General features: G+C 38.0%; 2 protein-coding genes across 3 annotated transcripts; both read right to left on the reverse strand.

The window, feature by feature from the left end:
• Positions 1–1,126: 1,126 nt before the first annotated feature.
• On the reverse strand, positions 1,127–4,902 carry LOC148738263 (pancreatic secretory granule membrane major glycoprotein GP2-like). The gene is made up of 4 exons (XM_088749399.1): positions 4,872–4,902; positions 4,706–4,757; positions 4,482–4,654; positions 1,127–3,442 (listed from the first exon to the last, which is right to left on the reverse strand). The coding sequence occupies exons 1-4, from the start codon at positions 4,900–4,902 to the stop codon at positions 3,057–3,059; spliced, it is 642 nt and encodes a 213-aa protein (XP_088605525.1). The 3' UTR covers positions 1,127–3,056.
• LOC148738264 (EGF-like repeat and discoidin I-like domain-containing protein 3) lies at positions 4,003–22,354 on the reverse strand. 2 transcript variants are annotated; one of them, XM_088748720.1, is made up of 10 exons: positions 22,221–22,354; positions 20,527–20,684; positions 15,834–15,977; positions 13,184–13,355; positions 11,458–11,723; positions 11,180–11,297; positions 9,289–9,411; positions 8,850–8,969; positions 5,572–5,903; positions 4,003–5,224 (listed from the first exon to the last, which is right to left on the reverse strand). In XM_088748720.1, exons 4-10 carry the CDS (start codon positions 13,251–13,253, stop codon positions 5,075–5,077), a joined length of 1,179 nt encoding a protein of 392 aa, XP_088604846.1. In that variant the 5' UTR covers positions 13,254–13,355; positions 15,834–15,977; positions 20,527–20,684; positions 22,221–22,354; the 3' UTR covers positions 4,003–5,074. The 2 variants fall into 2 exon arrangements, with proteins under 2 accessions (XP_088604846.1, XP_088604847.1); XM_088748721.1 differs by lacking the exon at positions 15,834–15,977.
• Positions 22,355–26,788: the final 4,434 nt, after the last annotated feature.

The following is a 26,788-nucleotide window of genomic DNA, read 5'->3' on the forward strand; positions in this document are numbered from 1 at the left end:
GTAGGAATTATGATCAGAATTGGTTGGACCCTTATTTTTGGACGTTTTCAAAATCAGGAAAAGCTGTCAATAATCAAGGGGGATGTAATGGAAGAAATTAAATGGACAAGTAAAAACAGTGCGTCTTTCTTAAATTCTGATAAATATGGAACATAACCCAGTGGATAGAATTTGCAGGTGTCATTTCCATTTGTCACAGTAGCAAGGCACACTTAGCAAATTAATCATGCAAAAAATGCCAGATTCGCAAATTTTTCCAGAAGGACCCCATATTTCACAGGGAAAGGTGAAATATATTTCACAGGGAAATGTACCTACCATTTCACACATTTTTTAGCTCGTGATACCTAGCCTTTGTGCCAGGTTAGAATCAATTCAGTGATTTTAGCATCATCACTCCCACTTGGTTCCGCCCGGTTTTCTCGTGGACACGCTTCTAACACAATATCATGATCGAAGAAAGTAAAGTGGCCGAATTTGAAAAGTAACTCTGGAAAATTTCTATTTCCTTCGAATGTCAGAAAATTACTCAGTAATTAAGAACTAAATTACCCAAAATGTTTCCATCAATCCTTTCTTGCGTAGAATAAATACTCTTCTTTATGCAATGATGGCAGTCTATGTTTGTACTATTTTTTGTGTTCTTGTCAAAACATGAGAGAAAGAGGTCGATTACTGGCCTCCTGAACAATGCCGCCACATATACACGTATTTGGCTTACACGGAGACAGGATAATTCGGTTTTATCAACTGAGTTGATAACGTGACTTAACCACTGCAGAGAGTTTCTTGAAGCTCTAATAACTTAAGAACCTTTTACATTATCAAATATTATTAACTCATTTCATAAAACCAAACTATCTTGTAATACACCTCACCGAAGTTTGTACTTCCGCATTTTTGCAAAGCAGCAATGCGGTAAATGTAGAGCAGAATTGCTCAGTAAGCTGTTTGATCTTTAAATATTTTCAAAGGTACCCATCACTATTCTCAGTTCATAAATATGATCTCCTCCATTATTCTTTTATTGGAAACTTCACCTCCCCGCCCTCTTGATGATTACATTTTTCGCACAAAACACAAGCGCTAACAAAGGTCAACACTACAAGAGATACCCTTTGCAGGTTTTTCTTAATTTTATTTTCTATTTCCTGGGTTAGTCACAGATGACAAGTGATTCTAAAGTTACTTAGGGGAATTTTATAGCAAATAAACCACGAAAGATATACAATATTAGATAAATTTTGATATTGTAAACTCAGTTGTCAATTAAGTGTCAAAAGTAATCAGTCACTTTTATTTTTCGTTTCTCTTTCTTACTCAACGGCCTTTTAAAGAAACATTTCCCTATTTTCTTCTTAATAATTGAGATGTGAGGTTAAAGCCAGTGTCGATCGATCGACCTATATTCACAGCGATAGGCTGTGGTTTCATGCATTCGCCCGAAATTTACTTGTTGCTGTTATTCTCTTTTGTTGTTCATGTTGAGTCCCCAGACTGTTACATTTTTGGGTGTTTTCGTTAAAACACTCAGCTGAACCTTGTCCATGTAGGGTAAGTGTGCTTAAACACGAAGGCGCGCTATAGGTGGTTTGCACGTTACGTCATTGCCGCCATGTTGGTGGACATAAACAGCAGATATCTCATTAGCTTCTTTTGTTTGTCCACCAGCATTTGTTCCTTTCACCATTGTTACCTGTGTCTCTAGAGATTGGTTGCAAACCACCCATATGAGGAAGTCTTCCCTGGGAAGACTGGTACCTAGGCTCATTTATCACTCGTCGTTGACGTGTGCGGGTCAAATTTAAATGCTGGTAGACGAACAAAAGGAGCTAATGAGATATCTATTGATTACTTCCACCAGCATGGTGTCACGAGGTAACGTGCGAACCACCTACTTCGATCTCAAATTTACCGCCACAAATAAAGACAGTTTCCATTGGAGAAAGGAAGTACAAATAAAAATTCTTGTATTGTGATGAAGACATAAAACAATTTTGAGGAATGGGCCCGCTGTTCACTGCTTTGGAGTAGCTGTAGCTCAAGCTGACTCGACTCCAAGAGTTCTACATCACACGACGGTTGATTGACAAATGGTCCAGTGGAACCTAAGGCTCCTTTTATAGCGCGCCTTCGTGTTTAATAAGAATTGCACTGTTATTGCTATACAGTGAGATTAAATACAAGATACCTGTCTATACTTACATCACTCAAGAAGCAGAGCCACAAAATGTCCCTACTCATATCACTCTCCTTTGAAAAATAACGATAATCGATAAACGATATCGAAAACACAAGTTGTTTTCGATATCGTTGACCAGGCTGTTAATAGACTCACCAGTACTTTGCCTCATTTTTATTTTGTTCAGGTCTTTTTTTGTAAATTAAAGGCAAGGAGTCTAATAATTCTGAGAAATTGCTTTGAAAAATAACGATAAACGGTAAACGATATCGAAAACACAAGTTGTTTTCGATATCGTTTACCAGGTTGCTAATAGACTCACCAGTACTTTGCCCCATATTTATTTTGTTCAGGTCTTTTTTTGTAAATTAAAGGCAAGGAGTCTAATAATTCTGAGAAAGAGAAATTAATTTCCCACCATTTTCTATTGTTATTAAATATCAGTTTTGGCCTTTCATGGCCCTTACTGTGTACTGGAATAAATGATTACTTGCATATTTTAGTATACGCAAATTTTGTATAATATTCTACCAGAAAAAAGAAAAAATGTAAAATTTCTCAGTGCAAAATTGTTCTAATCAAAGTTCCAATTTAATGTTAAATGTTAATGTTAAATAACAAGCATTTTGCATGATCGCATTCTTATAACTCGAGAACATCATTTTTAACTTCTAACTAGTTCTATAGCTGAACAATAGGCTATTTGCCATGGATTTCAAAATTTCGGATCATTTTCCAAGCAGTTGCATTCCTAATACTTTTCGGCTGCCCAGGCCTTGTCATTCCTCCTTCATCACAACCGTGAGATTATAGTACATGAAGTAATAGGTTGATTTATGAATTCTCTTAAATTGTTAGGTTATTTGTTTGGCGTTCAGTCTGTACCACAGTAGCGTGAGTTACAACCAGGTGGCCTGAATAGTTTGTAGATAAAGTAGGCTCCACAGTTTTTGACAGCAATCGTTATTAAGTATCTGCAATTCGGAGCTGAACGATCACTAAAGCAGACCATCCTGGAAACTTCGCCGTCTTCTACTGTGGGATGAGCACCATCCAACCAGCCCGACCAGACTACACCACAATGGTATGCATTCACACGTGTTGTTGGCATTTTTGTTCCAGCATCTCCTATAAAACGATACCATTCCTCAGATTGGTTATTGTCAGGGAAGTAGTCATCACAAGACCCTTGACCAATAGTCGATGTTGCATTATTTCTCTCAGAGTCACTCAGGGTTTTGTAATTTTCGCAAGAATCAGCTACAAAGTGAAATGATATAATTAACAGGATTATAGTGGTTAGAATGGATGATTGGAGATCTTGTCTAACGAACAATATTTACTATGGTGAGGGGTCAAGCAGTACTAGTAGCAGGAGTTCCCCACATTTTCCCCGGCATTTATTTCAATTTACATCATCGAGTAGTCAAATTTGTTTAAAAGACTTGCGTGCTTTAGATTTTATTTTCTTTCTCTTTTTCTTGTCACATTTTCGAAATTATCAAGCCATTAAATAGCTCTGAGGCTCATGGCCAAACTTTGTTTCATGCTGTTTTATCCTTCATGGAGAAATATAGCGTTGCATCATCTTGGTTATGTTAAACATTTCACGACTAACCAGCAAGGAGTGTCACTATAAAAACTGAATGAATGTAAGTGAACAAGTGCATCGCCAGAGGATGATAACATAACCAAAGTAAAGCGCGCTCTGATTAGTCAACTCAGTGTCTACCATTTGCACATGGCTGTAAGCCACTGAAGTGGGTTTAGTTTTAAGTGAACCTTTACTTAGTACAGTTTCAGGCATTTGGGCTGTGAGGTAAAACTGTAAAACCTTTTTCTGTATTTCCCCAAAAAGACATAGTTTCTGGAACTGAAACTAAGCTCTTAATTTGTACTTATATTCTAATTGTTAGATATCTAAAGATATCTGCGAGGCGGTTGCTACTATTGCAATTTTTACGTTTTCTATTTCCAACAACAAAAGTTTAAGACAAACGAAATGCACATTGGTTTGATCTCTCTTACACGACATCAACAACTACTGCAACATAGACCACAACTACTGCAACATAGACCACAACTACTGCAACATAGACCACAACTACTGCAACATAGACCACAACTACTGCAACATAGACCACAACTACTGCAACATAGACCACAACTACTGCAACATAGACCACAACTACTGCAACATAGACCACAACTTCTGCAACATAGACCACAACTACTGCAACATAGACCACAACTACTGCAACATAGACCACAAAGGAGCTGCTAATGACTAGCAAATTACCATTGTCACGATCGTTTTTCACATTTAACAGTTCCGCTGACAATTTGCGGATGTAAGCTCTCGAGCTTGCTTGTATACGCACTTTTGATCGTGGTTTTCCAGAGTCACTTTTAACGAAGTAGGATGTTTCAGACTGCCTATCTATCTGCCGAGATATGGAGCAGATATTGAAACTTTATGGAAAAATATAGCTTCGTACCATGGTGGTAATGTCAAACACTTACCGAATGGTACAGAGGGTAACAATTACTTTTTTCCAGGGAACTCGATGCCTACCTAGGTCAGAGCCGAGAAAAAGATTGCCATTCGAGGGGAAAAAAAAGGTTGACAGTGGTAAGCTAAAACGGGCTGAAATGTATATACTAATTTCAGAAAAAAATACTAAATTACAGCGATCAGCGTATTGTTTCAGTTCAAACATATTTTCTCGCCATTGGGTTTAGTTTTAAGTCTGTTCAGTGGAGAAACCGTGCGAATTTTCTGGACCAATCATATAGCAAAGTCAGACAAAACCAGTGTAGTCCCGAATTTCGTACGACAATTATTTGAAAATAGCTGTGTAAAAGATATGAATGATAACGAGGTTACTATAGCTATAGTGTACGTTCACATCCGTAGAGCTCCATTCTCAACGAGATGTGGTTGTGCCAATCGGTGGGGAGAAGTCTCACGTAACGCGCCCTAATGAATGGGTAGAGCTGCTGGGATACAACAGTGTTACTGTCTTGGTTTGCGATGAATTCCTGCAAACAGAAGCAGAATGCAAACCTCATGTTATAACATGAACATTATCTCGAAAAGTCACAAACTATTTTTTAATTTATTGGAAATTTGCAAAGGTACATGGAAAACTTTGAAACATAACTGAATTTTACTCCAAGCTCTACAGTATCAAAGAAGCAGATACTTAGAGTTAAGAAACTAGGCAGCTCCTGCAACCAAGAAAAAGCTGCTTTTATATTTCATGACACATTTGGCAGAGATCAAGTATCATTGCCAGCTTGTTAACCTTACAAGTCCAGACCTAGCCGATAAGGAAAGCACAGAAAGTAAAATAAATCATATAATCGTTATTCTTTATCAAAAGTACCTTTGGAGAGTTTTGGCCTGGTATTTGATAAAAGCTTAAGTTCGCTCCACCATCGTTGTACTGCACTTTGTATTTTTTCACCCATTGGTTGTGGTCATTCCTTCCTTGAGTGGCTATCTGTGTTACTGTTGTTTCAGTAAGAAGATCAACCTGGATCCACTGATTCACATTATTGTATTTAGCTGACCAGCCTCCTTGTTTTCCTTGAGCCGCCAAAAAGTTCAGCCTTCCCTGGATTGCCGCATGGTTTGCATCCCATTCTGAAGAGGCTGAGATCTGAGCATCCTTTATGAGTTTCACTTGGTTATCCATACCAAGTGGTGTTGAGAACGCTGTCAGGGGTGGAATAAGAGAATAAATCCCAACACAGCGATAAGTAAGTTCAGTTTGGTACCGGGTTTTTAGGTTTCGATGAGGTGCTTATTTATTCTGTTTTCTAGTTAACTCCAAAGAGGTTTTTTTTTGTTTTTTCGTAGTCAACAAGTGCAAGAGGGCTATTCTGAGAGCCGAGTCTTATCACACGTGAGCCCCATCACAACGAAACCTTTTTGCACTCGTTTCATACGACACGCATACCGTATTGCATGCTGAGCGTGCCGTTAGGCACAGTCAAAATAAAGCCGGTCTACCTTTGTTTTGCTTATTAAATATGCGCGCATAACTATAAATTTGAGTGCGTGAAAAAGATGATTCAGTTTTGATAACATAACTTGGATACAACCCGCACCCTGACTGGTCAAAGATCTATCTGTAAAGAAATCGTGACTGGCCATTTGTCTAATTTTCTGTTAAGTTGTAAGATGATATGTCATCACAAAAAAAAAAACAGTTTAACTTATCAGTCTGCATTTTGTACCTAGTCTGCATTTCGTACCCGGTCTGCGATCGGCAATCTACATTTTGTGCTGACCGATAGCTAAAATGTGAACTGTGACTATTCACCTAACGTCACCCCTGCAGTTCAAAGTAATTCCAAGTAGTTTTAACTCTATCTCTAGAGTTACCCATTGGCTGCTCATGTTTACAAGTAACAGTGTATGTTATTGTGGAAAGGAATTTAACTATCTAAAAAACCCTTTTAAATATAATGTATCCACGCCTTATTCACAATTTCCTTTGATTTTACATACCGCAACACTTTCCATGGAATCATCTCTATTTACTATTCATTACTAGTAAGCTCTTGTTCTCTCAGGGAAACATTTTTTATTTATTACTTTGTATTTAGTTGCAAATTCTACAAAATTAATGTTTGAAGTCTCAGATGAGACGTAATACATTCGTGATTTGCTTATGCAACAAGCAGTAAGTTATCAGTGAAACTGTTGTCTTCGGGATCCTGAGTATGAAATACGTTGCGAGCTGAGACAGTTAAGATTAGAGAACAATGTCTCGAACCGCCAACAACACCGACAATATCGGTCTCGAACCGCCAGAAACACGTGCAGCGTGGAGCACGTACGGTGTAAAAATTGCAGATCAGAATAAACCACCGTGCACATGCCCCGAATTTGATATCCAAAAGAATCTCGAACTTTCGATTTCACCTTCTATGTTAAGTACACTGCTGACAATCTCAAATAGCTAACTGCCTCTCTGAGGCTCTCCAGTAAGAAGTGTGACACCGGAGGAACTTGCATTGCTGGAATTTCCAGGAAGGGAGGTTTGTTGATTGGAATTTGGATAAAATGCAAATCTTTTAAACGATAAGCCTAAACGAGGATACCTATCTTTCGAGTTAGGAAACGAGTTGGAAACCGAGTTAGGAACCGAGTTGGGAACCGAGTTGGGAACCGAGTTGCAGGAACCGAGTTGGGAACCGAGGTTTTCCGACGATTGATTTTCACCATTTTTACGCCGTCTTTCGGTCCAGTCTTCGTCCTAAACCTCGCGCCGCCATCATAGCCTTAATTTTTTTTTTAAATACGAGTTTTTCCCCATTAGTTGCCTTTGTCTCTTGGAAACCTTTGAAGATAAGTCTTAGAGAAACAAAGTTAGAGTTTGTTGCTGAGGTCGTCAAAATGGTGCAAAAAATCAGGAAAATTCAGATTTGGCCACCAAGAGAAGTCTATCGCGATTTTAAGTAGAGGACTCTAAGTTTCGTACTCCTCCTAGGGCTTGATGAGAAACGGCGGGACTTGGAATTTCACGCAACTCGGTTGAAAGCGAGCGGAGAAATCGTTGAAAAACGGATACAAAATCACGTATGCAAATGAGGTTCTGAAACATGGAAAAACGCCTGTAAAGACATGTTTGGATGGCAATTTCTCATAGGGGTTTAGCTCTTGGGCTACATGTCGTTCAGTGCATCGACATTTGTCAGCGCTGGCGAAATCTAAAGGTCATAAGTCAAAAATCACATGAATCATGACGTCGTGAGAATGACGCAGAAAATCAGGAAACCAGATTTGGCAACCAAGAGAAGTCTATCGCGATTTTAAGTAGACGACTCTAGGTTTCGTACTACTCTTAGGGCTTGATGAGAAACGGCGGCATTTCAAATTTCACGCCAATCGGTTAAAAAGCGGGGTAAGTAATCAATGAAAAACCTGGAGCAGATTGACGTCATGAGGATGGCGGACAAATGAAAACATGGCGGTAGATAAGTACGGCTTAGTTCTGCGATCGGGGGCGATTTAAGCAGTCAGGCTTTCGTATTTCTCCAAGAACTTGAAGAGGAACTCCCGCATTTCAAATTTCACGGCAATCGGCTAAAAGCCGGCGGAGTAGTCAGTGAAAAACCTCGAGCAGAGATCGTGTTGCGATCTATGGAAAAACGATTGTAAACAGATCTTTGTATGCCAATTTGTCAATGGCGTTTCTCTTTCAAGCCATTAGACTTGGGCAAGACAAAGTCAATCGACATCTCTCTGAGGTACTAGGCTGCGAAACTCCTACCTTTAAACGCACGTGACTTATGATGTGCTCAAAACGGAGGAAGAAAGCACTTGTATGCAAATTAGTTGTTCTTGGTGTGGTTTTACGGCGAATATGAGAAATCTAGGGGGGATTTCTAGTACAGGGCTCGTGTTGTCTCTTTCAAATTACCCCATTTATTCAATAATCATAATCGATGATCAATTAATTAATTATTAACTCGATTCCTAACTCGGTTCCTAACTCGATTTCTAACTCGGTTCCCAACTCGGTTGCTAGTTTATCTCACATTAAACACAATTGTGCAATGATTGAAGCCATCTTAAAAGGATTCATCAATAACTTCATTTTGCTGTTGTGCCAGATTTGAACATTACTGACCAGAAGGCTATCAAGTTCACCTGTACAATTTCGTCCATTTCCGGTATATCCAGGGTGGCATTCACAGACATGTGATTCAATGGTGTTTGTGCAGTTTGCATTCTCGTGACAAGAGTGGTTTCCTTTACACTCGTCGACATCTAAGGAATTATCAACCAAAATAAAAACGATTAGAGTTGCGACAAATATTTGAAGAGCATAAGCCATTATCGAGTCGAAGATTACATTCTAGAGATGTCGTTAACCTATTGCCGGAATGCGAGATTTTCTTAGAGGACGAAGCAAGTTATCTCAGTAAAAATTAATAAAAATTTAGCTGGGGACTTTCCCAGCTAAGTTATAAATTTCAAATCAGAGCTTTCCACGGAATAAAAACAATCAGATACAGAAACAGACCTTAGAAAAACTCTTTTCATTAGTTCTGAAGTATCTACTGATTTTTCAGACCATAGACTCTACCTGTACAATTCTTTCCATCTCCAGTATATCCAGGTTTGCATTTGCAAACGTATGATCCGTGTGTGTTATCACACGTAGCGTTTACGTGACATTTGCTAGAGGCTGTTTTGCATCCGTCAAAATCTGTCGAAAATAAATAAGTAGATAGAGAGAAAAAAACTTGTCTTTATCCAAGAGCCACATGAATGAAGCAAAATACTCCTCATACGCATGTTTTTTGTTTCATGTGATTCTCGGGTCAGATCTGTTCGTAAACTATCAAAACATTCTTGAGTTTTGCGCATGTTGGTACTGCTTACGTTGGCACAAAACGCGATACAGATTCTACAAACAAATAACACATTAAAGGACACCAGAAATCAAGACAAATTTAACGCTTTTGCGGAATAATTAATGATTGGTTCTCCTCATATCTCAAAAATCGCACCCAAACAACACAAGTAGGCCATCATATATCAGATAAAGCTGTCGTTGGATGTGGTGTTCCTCATTCAGGGATCAATCCTTGGACCGTTGCTCTTCTTGTTATATGTCCACAATGATATTCACAGATGCTCGAACAAATTTAGGTTCTACCTATTTGCAAACGACACTAACATACTGTATGCGGACAAAAATCTGAGAGATCTTGAGACAATAGTCAACATCGAGCTACAAAACCTTTATAACTGGTTGACAGCTAACAAACTAACTCTTAACATTAAGAAATCCAACTCTGTAATTTTTCATCCCTATCAAAAGCCACTTGCTTACCAACAAAAACTTTACATGTTTAATAATGATAACAATAAATATACTTGTCTCAAGTACATAAAATACCTGTGTCTCAAGTACATAAAATACCTGTGCGTAAGATCAGAATCTTTCATGGAAGTATCACATTGATTCCATTGTAACAAAAATTAGTAAGACTATCGGGTTAATTGCAAAGTTACGCCATTTTGTACCCCGACTTGTACTACTGAACATCTATAAGTCATTAATTTATCCTTATTTAACTTATGATCTTGCTGCCTGGGGTCAGGCATGCAAGACTTATCTTAACAAAATACTAATTCTTCAGAAAAGAGTGCTTCTTTTACTATATTTTGCCGAATGGCATGACCATGCAATTCCTCTTTTTTTCGAAGCTAACGTGCTTCCAATAACTTTTCTTTACTATGAGTCCGTATCAACCTTTATGCACGATATCAACAATGGTAAAGCCCCAGTAAACATGTTAAATTTATTTCAGAAAGCGTCTAATATCCACTCATACAATACACGATCTTCTTCGTCTGGCAAGTTTTATGTTAAATATTCTAGACTTGAAATACAAAACAATTCTTTTTCTCGGCTCGGCGTTAAACTGTGGAATGGGATACCAAGCTACATAACCAATCTCCTAAAGAAAGCTTTCAAAAAAGATCTCCGAAAATTGTTGCTTGATATATTAGTAAAGGAGGATGAGTATATTGAAATCTCCATGATTATGAAAAGAGTAGGATCATAGAAATGCATGCTGAGGGTCCCATTTTACGTCTGTTTTCCTTTTACAACTCCTTGCCTTTATACATTGTTTGTCCGTAAGTGCTGTGTTAATTTGATCTCCCAACTTCTGTGTTTTATTTATCTCTAATTGCAATCTGCAACGTTTTTTTCTTTTAACATAGGTTTCCCTTATTTATTATTCTTCTTCCATAACTTGTTATTTTAATCACGTTCTTGTTTTGCCCCGCCGCGACTAGCTTCTTAGCTATTTGCGAGGCAAACCATTTTAATCATGTATTTTTGTAATAACAATTCTCAATTATGTAAGTCTGTAATCAGAATAAGAATAAAGAAACAGGAGTCGCCACCATCCGGCGAAATTAGAGTGAAATTGATGTCTTTTTAAGCAAAGAACAATTACCATTTTCACAAAGTTCTCCCTGGAATCCAGAAGAACACAAGCATCGATATCCTTTGAGAGTGAAACCAGACTGACAAGTTGCATTATTCCTGCACTGAGAATACTTATCACACGAGTTCTGAAGAGGAAAAAAGTTGAAATAACAAAGAAACATCGACGGATTGAATGAAGGAACGAATCACTTTCAGGATAGAAAGAGAAAAACTTTTTCAAAACGTCAGTTATTGTTTATATATTATTCCAAAGTGACAAATTCTTAAATTCTAGCCGTAACTCACCTCCGAGCCACGATAATAAAAGAAGGCGTCAGTTGTTAAGTCACCCTCATATTTCAGATGTGTGGCGTTGTTTAATTCACAAATGTGACCTGCTCCAATATTCTCTGGATCATTTTTGAAGTTCAGACTGACACAGTTGTCTTCCAAGTAACAATAAAGCTCACAGTCGTCCAAGCTCTTGACTTTTCTAGTTTCGATTGTATGGTATACCAAACGTCTTTCAGCCAAAAAGTAGTAATCTGGAAAGAGCATTGCGCGCTCTCGCTCTAAAACAAACAGATTGAAATATTGTCGTAAGGCATACCTTTCCACCGCGTATAGCAAAACTTTAGGGATCTCAGAAAACGAAGGCGTCAAATACACCGAGAACGAAGTGAAACCAATATGCATTAGGAGTAGAACGATGATTCGTTAAATGCATTTTACAACTTTTTTGTAAAGTTGCTGGGTCGTTTTTTTACAAAACAGTTGCATCATTCAGAACTACCTAAGATTTCGAAGTTTTGTGTTTCCGAGGTATGAAGCCTTGAAAGAAACGTTTTCATGATTCGATTTGGCAATCAAAGAATCCCCATGATTTTCGCTGAGACTTTTATATTGATAGAGAAGGCGAACACATTAGACACTCAGCGAAATTCTTAATACAAACTGGAGTTAATTGTTATTGCATTTTCTCATAACCGAAGAGGTCCCCTGTAGCTCTTTCCTTTGAACAGTGATCGTGAAAAGGAGAAATTCCCGCTAATTTAAGCCGGGAGAAACCATTCTTGCATGGCATCACGTAGCTGATTTATATTCAGGTTCGATAAATTTTAAAACAAACAAAGGTGAAATATTTGTAGTTTGCAATCTGTATTATGGATTCATCACATCACTTCAGGCAATTGCTTTCTTCACACAAATCAGTTATCTATTACATTTTTTTTATTCATTAGTCCTTTTTTTTTGGCAGGTTAAAAAAAAAATCCACTCACATCGTTTTTCTGTTTTTGAAAAATACTGATCAGAGGTTTAAACAAAAGAATGGGGTATATTGCAGTTTAGTGTACCATTCCAGTAAAAAGATTGTTGGAAGAAATAAAAATTGGAAAATTGCACGAGACCTCTGCGGCAAGGCAAAGGATCCTCATATTCCACCAATTTCTTCGTTGGCATGTTTTAAAGCCTCCACTTCAAAACTAATTCTTGAAAGGATTTTGGGTTAAATCGGTTTTTTTTTAATTGCACAGAATGGCTAAAAAATTGTGATAAAGAAAAGCAACCATATTTTTCTTGACAAATAAAATGTCTAAAACCAGAAACACAAATTATCGAATTCCCATCTGCTACAAACAACAAAATGTTTTTGATAGTTATCAGTGCCATGTTAATGCAAGTTGAGCAGAGAGATTGAAATCGGTTTCAATGAAGCAATTCGTTTTATTATTTCCTATTTTATTTTGTAGCTAGATGCTTCTGCAAATGTCCATAATAATAACATCCCTTTGTTAAATGCCATTTAATGTCTACAAAACAAGTTAACATGAGGTTCTTTCCTTGACGAATCATGTTTTTGGAGTTTAGATTTAAAATTTTGTCGTAACAACACGACGTGTACATATAATGACATCAGCTCAGTGCATGAACTGTTAAGAATCAGCGAAATAGAAAAATCCAAATGATGCAAAATAACATCACACCAGTGAAATAGGAATCTAGGGAAAATGATTCACAGTTTGCCACTCACCTTTACCAAACGTCAAGTGAGCTATCAAAGCAGTCCATACCGCGAATATGAAAATCGCAGAAAAGTCCATGCCTCCTGAAAACAACAGTCCTCAATATTGATGCTTCCAGTGTACCACAAATTTTGAGTCAACCAACTGCATTCAGTAATGGATTAAGTAATAGAAACCGACCTGTTTGTATTGAAAACGGAATGTTAGCTAGCTGTCAGTATTGATACAATGTAATTATCGATACAGATAACATACGTGGGCACGCGTTTTGATGTTCGCGAGTGGAACGTTTTCGAAGTTTTCCGTTCTGCTAGACAGAAAAACCTTGGATTTGGGGACTACGATTCTATCGGAGGAATTTCTTTTAACAATTTGCAAAACAACATTAAATTCATTTCCTTTAATTTTACAATCAGAGTCGATTGAGAGCGTTTAACACAATAACATTGTACACAATTTCTTAAGAACGCTAGGTGAAAAACACCCTATAAAACTTATAAGTCTAATGGGGTGTTTTTCACCTAGTGTTCTTAAGAATTTCAAGTCACAATGTCATTGTCTTAAACGCACACAGCATGAAAAGAAAAATTTAAGTGGGCGCAATGTTAGCGTAAAGCTGCTATTAAGTTTTGCTTCACACGGCTTTGCACCACATTTACATTTCGTAAAGGCACGCTTTACGCAGCCTTTGGGGTCTGTCGTAAAGCTAGAGTAAAGAGAATTCTTCAAGAGGCCTTTAACTGCGCAAAGCGTAAACTTGGTGTTAAGTAGAGATTTACACCAGCTTTACGTATACGAGTAAATATAGTAAGTGTCTTAATGCCAATATACTCTTGAAGTAAAGTCAACTTTATTCTTGTATGAAGCAGCTCTCTCGACTGCTCAGGTTAAGAAAATGAGCTTTATTTTACATAATTTAAGGAAACATTAAAGCAAAGCTGATTAACCGGTTGCCCACTTTTAAAGCTAGTTCTAAAAATTATTTGTACGGAATGGTGATAGTCAATCGATCAATGTACTGTGTTCACGATCTCGTATATTTGTCATAAAAACATGCTCCCATGCAAGTGAAAAATTTAACACTCGATCATTTCTTACGCTGCAAAGACGTCCTCCCGTTTGCGAAAACAAAGTAGACTGTTGTGTGGATATTGCGATGAATATTTATCTAGGGCAGCATTCTGGAAACATCGCAAGGCTTATTACGATTTGCATAGCGTACGCTGGATAACCAAAAACTGACTGACGCTGAGCGTTTGGAACATGGGGCGAAAAGACCAAAGCCATATCCTGATCAGGATCGTGAGTCGCATGGAGAAATGTGGGCATCTGCTTCTACTAACGATGAGGATCTTGAACAGCAAATCGTAGTCATAGATAGTTAACAGCATCGACCAATAATTTTAAGGCTGCACAACAAGGAACCCAAAAGTGTGACTATCCATATTCTTTTCCACTTTCGTGCCTATGTTTACGTTATTTTAGGGTTTCAAAGAAAACCAGTTCCTGTGACGCAATCCTCGTTTAAACATCTAATTATATTACTATCATGACACTTCTCCCTTGTATCGCTTTGAGTCTTATCGCGCGCTGTAGAGGTTTCTATCCAACTCATTGCCACATGCCTTACCGCCTAAATAGTTGCAAAAGTAGTAATAAATTTGCCAAATAAATTGTTTCATTGAAAATCGCCGTTCTATCTGCACTCTTGACCTATCATTTACAGCGCAAAATACGTGTACCCTTATAGAAGACAGAGTACAGTCTGCAATGGCTTGATGGGAAAATGTTTTGAGAAATAGAAATATTTAAGTTACGGTACTATTTCATTCGTTTTTCCGAGTCCTGGATCTATTCAGGTTTTTCTTTGGCCCACATCTTAGATTAGATAACATGTAAAAACCGATTGGTCCCATAAGCCATACGCCATTTGCGCTTCTTCAACGAAAGCTTTACGCGTTTTGCGAAATGTATGGCTTATCACAACCTTAAGGCAAAATGTAAACCAGCATTAATGTGTCTAGACACATTTTCGCTAGCTTCACAACAACTCCAATTCCGGTCTAGTAAAGTCTAACTTAACGCAAATTTTACATTGAACGTAAATCTGGCACTTTAGATTTAAGTTACCCTGACGAAAGCTTTACTTCCGATTACGTAAATCTACCTTAAAACCGTCTTTACGAGCATAATAAAACTGGCGTAAAGTTACTTAACGAACTTTACGCAGATTTTCATGCTGTGTTGAGTGCGTAAAAAATATAATTCAATTTTATAACATAACTTAGACACATTCCCGCGCCCTGATTGGCCAAAATGATCTATTTCTAAAGAAATCGTGACTGGCCATTTGTCTAATTTTCTGTTTTTTTCTTTTTTTTTTAGTGACCACGTAAATGTTGATGTGTGAAAATCAGTGCGTGTGTACCCCTGAACGTTGAAAATATATCAATTAAAAGGGACAGTTTTGGTCTCTTAAAAACAAAACATACAAGGAAACGGGAATGGAATAACCACAATAGAGCAAATGATCGTGAAAGATGATCGCGGGAAAGTGGTTGCGCACTTTCCGTGGAATAATCTCTACTCACTATTCATTACCAGTGAGCTCGCGTTCTCTCAAGGGACTATTTTCTAATTATTACAAACTGCTCTTACCGTTTGAAGCATTAAAGAACAATTACCAGTTTCACGGTGTTCTTCTTGGAATCCAGAAGAACACAAGCATCGACATCCCTTGAGGGTGAAACCAGACTGACAAGTTGCGTTATTCCTGCTCTGGGAATACTTATAACACGCGTTCTGAAGGAGGGGAAAATAGAACTAACCAAAGAAAGATCCACAAATTGAATGGATCAACAAATTACCTCCGGGATAGGAAGAGCAAAACATTTTTCAAAATGTCAGTTATGGCTAATCTGTTATCCCAAAGCAACATGCATATTCGTAATTTCTAATCTTGAAGAGCGGGGGACAATTTGCAGAGAGATTTTCTGACGCGTAGTTGTAGAATAATATAAACGCTTTAATAAAGATCATCTCGTGATTGTTGACAACCTCGGGCCCGACAACCTCTAAGTACAAACATTTCCACCATTTGTGAAATTATCTACGCCTACGGTAAAAACTGAACGAAAGAAAACTTGAATTAACAACTGATCGGGGTAGAAGGAAATTATAAACCTGATACTTACATTTTCTGTGCAATCAACGGTAGGAAAAAAACAAAACTGCAACGAGCATAGCATTTACGGTCCTCGACACGAATCTACACTTAAACCACAACCATGTGCTACTGAGCCACGTGACCTAATCGATACCAGTTCGCAACTCGTTCTTTCGGTCGCTAGTCGGCCCAAACAGAGCGGCCGTCCGTAAATATAGCCCGGAAGTGTGCAATATGAAGAAATCGAAAATCCCCAAACTTTGCCAGAATATAGGTCAATATAGTTTGAGTTCAATTGCTTTTTTATTTTTCGCGAACGGCGGCAAAATCGGTTTCGTGGCTTTCTCACCGTCAGCTTCACGAGGTTTAGACAACCATTATTTGAACGTCGCTTGAAAATCAAATAAACAGTAAATGTGACCAAATATTTTCCCAATGAAAAGAACACGTATTTGCAAACAGTCTGAAGTGTTCTTTGTTCGATTCCGTTGCACTCTAAATTTTTGGGGAACTTTTGTTTTTTTTTTCCAATATTTCGCTCATTTTTGCGGACAAAAAAATGGCAAAATTGAGAGGGTAAAATCGCACCTTGGTATATGGCATGGGGTTATATCAAGTTAATCCAGCGAAAGAACAAGGTTTCTTCTTCAAATAACTCCATTAAAATTTTTGGGCTACTCAAACTACGAAATTTTAGGACCCCAAACAAAAGTAACTCAGAGGAATATGTATATCTTATTAGACGTTTTGTTGTGTAGTATCGCTGAGTATTTTTACGAGTTGTGCCGTATTTAAAATACAAACAACGAGTAAAAATACTCAGTGATACTACACAAAAAAACGTCTAATATGAGATTTATTATCCAACACACCAAATTGTTATTTTAGAACGGGCGAATTTCGCGGATATTTCTGGAGTACAAATATCGCGTGATATTTGTACTCGTCTCGCGCGTTATTTGTACTCTACAGGGCACAATTGGATAATAAAAAGGAAAAGTGTCAGTGTTTGCGATAAAGACGCGTGCTCTTGCAATTGTGTCCCAGAACTCGTGGTTCCTTCCTTCGCAATCCTTATTGAACATTTCGAGACAGCGGAGGGCAGTTCACGGCAGCCAAAACACAATCAATGTTTGGCGCTGATGCATGGTAAGTACAAATGTATAAACAATACTCAAATCAAAGTTTAAATATGGCAAGCATATTTATTTTACGGTTTGCATTCGTCCTGGGCCACTTCGAACTACACGATGTTGCATTTTGGCTTGTTTTGTTTCGAAAATAACCGCTAAAATTTTAAATCTCAGGTACCCTGAGCTGCAGAAACGACAAATATTGATCAAAGTTAACTTTTATTCAGATTGGTAACGATATTTCCCTCCCAAAGAGGCGGATGTTACTAGAACTGTAACGGTGAACGGGGAAAGAGGAACGGAGAACGGAGAACGGGGAACGGGGAACGGGGAACGGGGAACGGGGAACGGGGAACGGGGAACGGGGAACGGGGAACGGGGAACGGGGAACGGGGAGCGGGGAACGGGGAACGGGGAACGGGGAGCGGGGAACGGGGAACGGGGAACGGGGAATGGGGAACGGGGAACGGGTGTACAGCGGTAACCCGTCTGAGAATTCAAAATGGCGGAGTAAAGGAAACTAAAAGGGTCTGGCAACTAGTAGTACGTGCTCTTCGAACGCGATCGTCGGAGCAAAAAGCATGGACGGTAAGTGTAGGTTTTATTGAAGGATTTTACTTTGAAATCTTGAGTGCCTCATAAATTTAGTTTTTGTCTGGCACACATTGCAGGTTGCATAGAAATCAAATTCTCGGAGAGGTGAGTATCTTACAATTGATGCACAAAATTTGAACAATCAACTCAGAACTACAAGCTCGCGACATTTCTTCGTATATTCACCGTTACAACCTAGCAATGTCAATAATCAGATACAGTGCTTATTGCGAGGATCGTGCATCATACGTAAATGTCAATAATGTTGTAAAGCAAACAGCTGAATGACTTTCACGCCCATTATGGGAATCACTTTCTCTTGAATATGATCAATGCAGTGTAAATATTATTGTAAGCATTAGCATGAATGTGAATTCATACACCTACATTCTTGAAGACATAACTCATGTTTTCCTGTTAAGTTAAATGTTATTAAAAGTTCTGTCAATGTTTGATTTCTCTATTGTTTACATGGAAGTTTATGGGTCGATACAAAGATATGTTCCTGATGTTATTTTGCGGTAAGGTAAGCAGATATCTGCATGTAGTAATTTTAGTAACTAGGCTGGTTATTACGTTTCCTAGCTCATTTCTGTTAACCTAAGATATTACCTCCTTGCTAAAAATGCAAAAATGCTGTTGGGCAATGCAAACAATCAACATACCTAAACTCTGCCAAACGATGCAGATTTCAGGAAGGAAAAACAAAGAGAGACTTCAGAACAAATGGTGGCAGTCATTGCAAAAACGTTGACTTCGAATTCTCGCCTCGGAATACTAGGCTTCATGGCTTCGCCTGGGCAATAGTTAAATAAAAGCAAGTCGTCTAATTTCGCTGCAAGCGGCGACCTAGCGATAAAATCAGTGTTTGTAAACATCGTTTACTCCGCCATTTTGAATTCTCAGGTGGGTTACCGCTGTACACCCGTTCTCCGTTCCCCGTTCCCCGTTACCACTTTTAGTAACATCCCAAAGCGGCCTGTTGTCTTTTCCACGGGCGCATTTTTTATTTTTCACTTCCAATTGCGTGACAAGGAATGGCGTTTTTTGACCTCTGAGTCACTTTTGTTTGGACGGCCGCTCTTTTGAACTAACCTTCGAGCCACGATGGTTAAAAAAAAGGTATCAGTTGTCAAGTCACTGTCATATTTTATGTGTGGAGTTGTTTAGTTCAAAGACGTGACCTGCTTCCCCATTTTTCCACAAAACGATAACATCATTAAAACAAACAAAATTGTCGAATTTAAGTTTTTGCGAGATATGGAGCCTTGAAGGAAAGTTTTTCGTGTCTTGATTTGGCAGTAAAAGAGACCCCCGCGGTTTTAGCTGAGACTATCAAACAAAACACTCAGCGAAATTCGTAATAATGGAGTTAATTGCTGCTTGTATTTTTTTGTCGCCGTCATCACTGCTATGAACTAATTTAGAGTAGTTGGCAAGTTCCCTCAAAAATAGAGCTTTTGTTTATTCTCTGCAGTCCTTTAGATAGATAGATATAGATAGATAGTTTATTATCAAAAACCTTGCAGCCACAGGCTGAATTACGTTTGATTTACAATAAAATATATACTACAAAAAATACATGGCTAAGAAGAACTAATTAAAAAGACAAAAATATATAATTAAGAGAAAAACAATATTACATCATTGCTTTATGGACATAGTGATGGATAAAACTATTTCGAGTACGAAGTAACAAACTTTGACCAGGGACGGTCTTTAATATTTTCTACAAGTAAACAGGTGCTTCATCAATGAGTGTCTATCAAAAGAATACATAACTGAAGAGATCCCCTGTGACTCTTTTCTTTTGAACAGTCATCATGAAATAAAGGAAATTCACGCTAATTTGAGCCGAAGAAAAAATCTTGTTTGGCAACACGTGGCAGATTTATTTCAGGTTCGAGAACTTTTTAAACAAACAAATCCAGGGTGATATTCAATATTTTCAATTGCACAGAATGGCTAAAAACTCCTGAAAGAGGCAGGCTTCCTAATTTTTTTAACAAATATTTAAAAGCGAAAAATGGTCATCTTCTATAGAAAGAACTTCGCTAAGTTGGCTAAGAGCAGGTAATTTTTTTTTTCATGCAAATTATGTAATTCTCGTCTGCTGAAAATGACAAAATGTTTTTGTTAGTTATCAGTGCCATGCTGATGCGAGTTGAGCATAAAGAATGAAATCGATTTGAATGAAGCAATTCATCGCCATACGCCTTCGTTAAATGCCATTCAATGTCTACAAAACGTGTTAACAGGAAGTTCTTTCCTTAATGAATCCTGCTTGTAAAGTTCAGGTTTTAAATTTTGCCATAACACCATGTGTACATAGAATGTCATAAGTTCAGGACATGAACTGTTAAGAATCACGAAATAGAAGCAAACAGTGATTTAGGATAATATCACACCTATGATATTTGGATCTAGGGATAGAAAATGATTCGCAGTTTGCACTCACCTTTACCAAACGTCAAGTAAGTCATCGATGCAGTCTAAAAAACGCTGAAACTTTCATGCCTCCTGAACACAACAGATCTAGACCCCAAGCGTTGATGCTTTCAGTGTGCCACAAATTTCGCGGAGTATTCAGTAATGGATTAAGTAAAAGAAACCGACCTGTTTGTATTGAAAATGGGTTATTAACAAAGTTAGTAACCGTCAGTCCTCACCCAATGAAATTATTGCTACAGATAACATACGAGGGCACGCGTTTTGATGTTTGCGAGTGAAACGTTTTCGAAGTCTTCAATTTCGTTTTGCTTGATAGAAAAACTTTGGATTTGGGGACTACGATTCCATCGGTGTCAGAAGAATTTCTCTCAACAATTTGCAAAACAACATTAAATTCAATTCCTTCATAATAAGAGTCAATTGAGTGCGTTTAAGACAACAACATTATGAACAATTTCTTAAGAACATTAGGTGAAAAACATCCTGTGAAATATTATCGAAGAATCAATAATTGACGTTTTGCAATATTTGCAAAATATGGTGATAAAAATATATTTGATATACGGTCAGTCCCGCTCACGCAATCCTACTTAAAATGATAATCAGTGTGTAGGGCCACACAGGTTGGCACAAGCAGATCCTGCAAAAGCCGTCCGCCCTGCACTTGCACTGTTCGTTTTCAAAATACGAATTCTTAATTTGGATTATAACTTTGGATAATCCAGAAATTATTAATTAAGTCGCGTTATTTGATTGATTGTGAGTCTCATGTTCTAACTGGAAGAAATGAATAAAGGAATATTTCTTTTTTTATGTCTTTAAATATCACATTGTAGCTGATAAGCTAATACCACCTTCTATCGTATTTCATGATATTGTGCGAAATATTTTTCCAATTGGCCTTCCCACTAAGTCGATAATATGAAAATAACTTTCGCTCTTAAAGTCCTTGATAATTTGTCATTTTATCCTCCCTCGCACTCATTTACGTCACAATGAATTAATTAGCTCTAATAAGCTGTTAAGTTTCAAGAAACAGAAGCTCTCCTCGAAACAGGTACTCAAAAGCTACTGAAATTTCCTAAGCTCGCGAAGCAACATGTAGGACCGCCTTCTCTCCTATGTCTCGATATATCTGGGAAATTTATGCTAGTACGGTCACATGAAAAGTGTCGAGTCACAACCCCTCAGCCACCTGACAGTAATTGAGGAAGATCCAGTTTTAGGTAGCTTATATACTCAACCTAGAGTCAAAGAGTCAAACCCTGAGGCAAAGTTCTTAATGTTGTCTTCATCGCAAACTTGTTCTTAATGTTGTTTTCATCAGTCACTCTTGAGAAAAAAGACACACAACCATGTATTATTCTCTTTACCTAAGGCATGAACTATCGTATATGGCTTCCAAGGCATTCATTGGACAACTTCTTGAAAGTTTTAAACATCCTCAGGCTGAAATAACCGAGTAACGTTTCAAGAAGTAAACCCATAATAGGGAACTAAAAAGACCTTGTTTGTTACAGAGTACCTCTAGTTGTTTTCACGCCAAAAGTTTGACATGTCTAAAGTTTGGAAGTAAGGCAAACCGCCTTATTGATGATTATTATCACGCAGAAACATTGTTGGTAAGGGTAGATAGAGATCAAATCTTAGAGAATAAAAGTTCCGTTATTTACGTGTGTACCAAGTAAGATCATCTCTTACCTTGCAAGATCCACCGTTCTTTAGCGCCCAACTGTTATTGAGCCAAAGTGTTTTCTTTTAGTACTGTTTGGTAGCTATGGTTGCGATAAAAACATAGTTAATCGAGGGGTACTCGGTACTCATAACCATTCGCCGGTACTCATAACCATTCTCCTCGATTAACTATGATAAAAACTGTTGGTTTCAAGTCGATGATCATTAACATTAGAAAAGAACTTCGCCTCCTGTTTGGGGTCTTTACACAAAAAGCTAAATTTGTAAATAAGGCCAAACGAAGAATTTACCCTAATGCAAGGGTTTGAGTGAAGTAATGTGTCTTGGACTATAAAGTAAAATCATTATTTCTTTAACATGAGAAGACACACGTGGCTTGCACTGTAAGTATCCCAGAGAGCTTCATACAATTCCTTACAATTTTATTATGAGGAATTGTATGGAGCTTGTTTAGCGTTAGTCGTGGCGCGGCAGGTGTTTTCACATATGATTCTTGGAAGGATCATATGTGACAACTCCCACCGCGCCTCGACTAATGCTAAAAAAGCTCCATACAATTCCTCATAATTTTATTATAAGGAATTGTATGGAGCTCTCCGAGATACTTACAGTGTAAGCCCCATGTGTCTTCTCATGAGTGTCGCTGAACAATATCTGTTAAAATGAAATGAAAAACGTGAAGTGATTAAATGCTCGTTCCAAAAAAATTGTTTTTTTTCCTCACCACAGAACTGTTTTGATGATTCGCGGCAAACAAACGCAATGCAAATGATTTAGAATCTGAGAGTAGAGATCAAACAGTAAAATACGAGTTCAAGTCGAGAAACAATCCAAACAAATTCAAGAATTTCAAGTTGAAATTCTTGAACGGCTGCCCGCGCACTGTAAGTGTTTGACGTGTTTTTCAACATTGTTTGCGTGCATAAAGTGTTAGCCCATTGATGACGAGAGTCAGCTCAAACAGGTGCTTTGAGACAATGTTGCTTGATGTGCTGACATAATTAAACAAGCGAACTAGAGACTGGAACTGCACACTGCGTTTGTAACATTTACTTTTTGAGGAGAACATTACCTCAGTCCTGATTTCCTTGGTCTCTAAGATTGATCACTTTCAAGTTCTGTCCATGGCTCAGTCTATTTTCATTCGTCTGGGGGAGGGGAAGAAGGATACCGCAATGCTGCGTCGTTGGTCGTCTAGAGGACTGGGCACACAAGAAGTAAAGAGTAGAGAGATTTAGCTCCGCGTTTACGTGAAACGGCAAATGTCAGCTTACCCTTTCGCGTTTCCCGTAAAAGAGTGTGAAACTTGTTGCTTTAGCTTCACGTGAGCTCACGTCATGGTGGATTTGAACACGCCCTTGTATGACTTAGAAAGAATAGTTTTGGTGCCCTATTTCCGGCAACTAACTTCTACTCTGTGAGGGAAAAAGTGAAGAAAATCTTACGTACACGGCAAACGCGAAACAGGTTACTTTTACGTAGAAACGTCAAAGCACAACCGGCAAACGTGAAAAAATGGCGGGAAAAACAAGGTCACGTGGTCGCTCTTGCCGTTCACGTTGCACGTAAATGCATTGCTAAATCTCTCTATTGCGTCGGTCTCAGTTCCCGCTAACATCGTACATTTTGACACATGAAGTCACCGCAAAGTGACGAAAAGTCTAGACAAAAAAGAAGTAATTGGCGCCTTACATACACATACATAAGTACCAACGTTAATTGACCACTCCCCCATGGGGCTTTTCAGGGCCATTCTTACAACACTAAACAACATTGTACCCAATTCTACCCCAGGGGAGGACATCCACCACACAGTAATCTCGTGCGTGGGAAATTGACGTCTCCTACCCTACAGGAAACGGGGCCTACGGTTTATTCGTCCTTATCCGAGAAGACTAGAATCTCTTTCCATTTCTTGATATTACAGAAAGGTAGCAAATTCTCCTCAGTTGTTTTAAGACCATGAGTGTTGGTCCGGCCAGGGCTTGAACCCTCGACCTTTCGCACAACACAATCCGGCGCTCTAACCAATTGAGCTAACAGGGGGGCGGTTAGAATGAAGTGCAGTAGTTCGTTGAGTTTTATCAGAGCACGTGTGTAACCAAGATAAAGAAAACATGATGCTTTATCAATAAGAAATATATGATTTTGGTTTTTGGACTAGTTTTGTGTTTTTTATTTTTAAGCATACATTAAGAAAAAGTAGCATAATTTTTAAAACCGAGCATGATTTTGAGCATAATCTGGAATAAATCGGGCACTGTTAGTAGCATAATATACTACTTTTACTGGCACAATCGATAAACACCTAAGTACAGAGCCGCTAAAAGATTGATGTTTTCGTCAAATCTTTTGGGTTTAAACCTACGTAATCAAAAAACAAAATCTGTTTTTCTTAGCTGCTTAAAACATCGAGAAGACGTTCACTTTTTCATTAGGTTAGAATATGGAGGTAATCCCGACCAACCTTGATTAAACTTGCATTGTGAGACATACGCCATAGGGTTTTTTTACGCGACTGAAAAGAACCTCTCTGCGTTTCTGAGATGACTTGTGATTCCTGTAGTTTTGACCTCTCAATGCAAAACAGGAAGCACATTCGACCAAGAATTATAACTTTACTCTCTTATCATTTATTCTGTAATAGGTAAATTTTGACTTTCCAATAGTATCGATAAAAGAAAACTAATGCGCTGAATCCAGAATTAACCTCATAATTCCTTTTTTTCTCGAAATGTGGACACCATCACCACAACCGTCGAATCATTTTCGTCAATATTCCATCTTTTGCTTTCATTCTCTCTTTGAAATGTAAGGCGATTATTATATTAGAATTTCTTCGATCGACCTCTTAACTAACCGAAAATTTATGGAAGTTGACAAAAACGTAGGACAATGATATATTGATTTATTACATCCATTTTGAAATCACTGTTGGTCCCTGTAATCTGATTGGCTCTAACTGCTGCGATTTATTCCCAAATCGCACCATTTATTTGCTCTAAATTGCATCATTTTACACTTGACTGAGTTTTTGACGCATGACGTCAAAGTCTTTGTGTTTTGCATACAAAATAAGCTGTAAAAGCGTTTTGCGGTTCCGCTTTTTATTTAAAATTAAAACCGGCTCAGTACTGCATCAGTAAAATATTTGAATTGACCAAGTCCTGTATTTGGGCAATTTCAAAATGGATGTAATAAAGTGGTAATTGAACCTCGTGTCGTGCAATTTTGGTCTGAAATTATACTTGTGATTCCAAATCACACGTATGATTTCAGCCCAAATTGCACTCTACTCAGTTCAATTACCATTATAAATCACATAAGTAATGCTAAGAGCATAAAAATTGATAAAATTGATCAAAACACTCTGTTTTAATGACTTCTACCTTTTCTGAAAAGCTTCAGTACTTATAGTTTGCACTAACCTGTGTCTGAAAATCATAACGTTTCAATTCGGCTGAACCGCAAAAATTCGAAATGTGACGGGCAGAGTTTGGCTTTGTTTTTTTTTTTTTTTCTGTTTTGTATTCTCTCTTACCAGCATATTCGGTTTGTCAAATTGCTAGACTTCGGGCTTTATTTTCCCGTTTTCTATTAGGCACCAAGAAATGTAGATCTTTGTATCAACTCTAAATTCTGTGAAAGATAAAGGAATAAAGAAACAGAGATCTTGCAGCGGTTGCCAAACTGTACAATCAGAATTAGCTTTCTCTAGAATTAACTTTCTCCAAGTCTAAATGATGGTACAATTTCGCAAAAATGCGTGACTCTCTTCAGACGGCTTGAACCTGTGTAGTCCTTGATCTCGCAATATTATAACTGATATTTAGAAGTTAAATCTGAGAACGCATGTCGTAATTTTTGAAGCGGGATGAGAGTCCGTCACTTTTGGTAAAGCACAAAGACTCTGAAATTAGCTCTTGAAAAAAATTACATGACTTTCTTTATGTTGATGAAAGGAATTGCACTCACGCAGTTTTTTCTGACATGCCATTATTTATCAGCGTGATAAAAAAATTGACAATTAGCTGAAATGAACCCCCCCCCCCCTTCATTTAGCCAAAATGCAGCAATCATCTGCTCAGTGATATGTCGAAAAGAAAGCTGTTAGAATTGACTCCCCTGGAGCATCAGCTGAGCCCCGTTGGTAAATGTACCCAACCAAAAAATCTTGACCCAACTTATTGCTGCATGCGGAACCACAACAGCTTTCGACTTGCACATGTTAATATCAGGGATTTAGAAAGGTCCATTCTTCAAAAGGAAAGATAATTGATTAAATGAATAAAAAATTATTCGACAGGATTTCTGCACAATCCCATATTTCATTGAACACACAGCTCTTTACCCTGCGAGCAGAGGTCCCTTCGATCTTCCCAGAGGTCAGTGACAGTGATCGTTAAAAAGACTATGATAGTAACACTGACAGAGACAGTGACCGGGGTAGTGACAAGGACAGTAACAGTGACCATGAAAAGAGACTGGGACAATGACAGTAACATTGACAGTGACAGAGACCAGGACAGTGACAGAGAGAATGACATTGGCAGTTACAGTGAAAGTGAAAGTAA

This window comes from Stylophora pistillata, chromosome 2 (assembly GCF_964205215.1).
Source record: "Stylophora pistillata chromosome 2, jaStyPist1.2, whole genome shotgun sequence".
In the NCBI taxonomy this organism is placed as follows: Eukaryota; Metazoa; Cnidaria; class Anthozoa; order Scleractinia; family Pocilloporidae; genus Stylophora; species Stylophora pistillata.

Bases quoted from the DNA above. Each gene is read 5' to 3' on its own strand.
- LOC148738263 (XM_088749399.1), bottom strand. From the start codon at position 4,902: ATGTTTGAACTGAAACAATACGCTGATCGCT. The intron at 4,655-4,705 runs GTAAGTGTTTGA...TTTTCCATAAAG, and splicing joins GTTACCCTCTGTACCATTCG to TTTCAATATCTGCTCCATAT. The intron at 3,443-4,481 runs GTAATTTGCTAG...TTCACTTTGTAG, and splicing joins GAAAAACGATCGTGACAATG to CTGATTCTTGCGAAAATTAC.
- LOC148738264 (XM_088748721.1), bottom strand. From the start codon at position 13,253: ATGGACTTTTCTGCGATTTTCATATTCGCGGTATGGACTGCTTTGATA. The intron at 9,412-11,179 runs GTAATTGTTCTT...TATTTTCGACAG, and splicing joins GGGAGAACTTTGTGAAAATG to ATTTTGACGGATGCAAAACA. The intron at 5,225-5,571 runs GTACTTTTGATA...TTCTGTTTGCAG, and splicing joins CAGGCCAAAACTCTCCAAAG to GAATTCATCGCAAACCAAGA.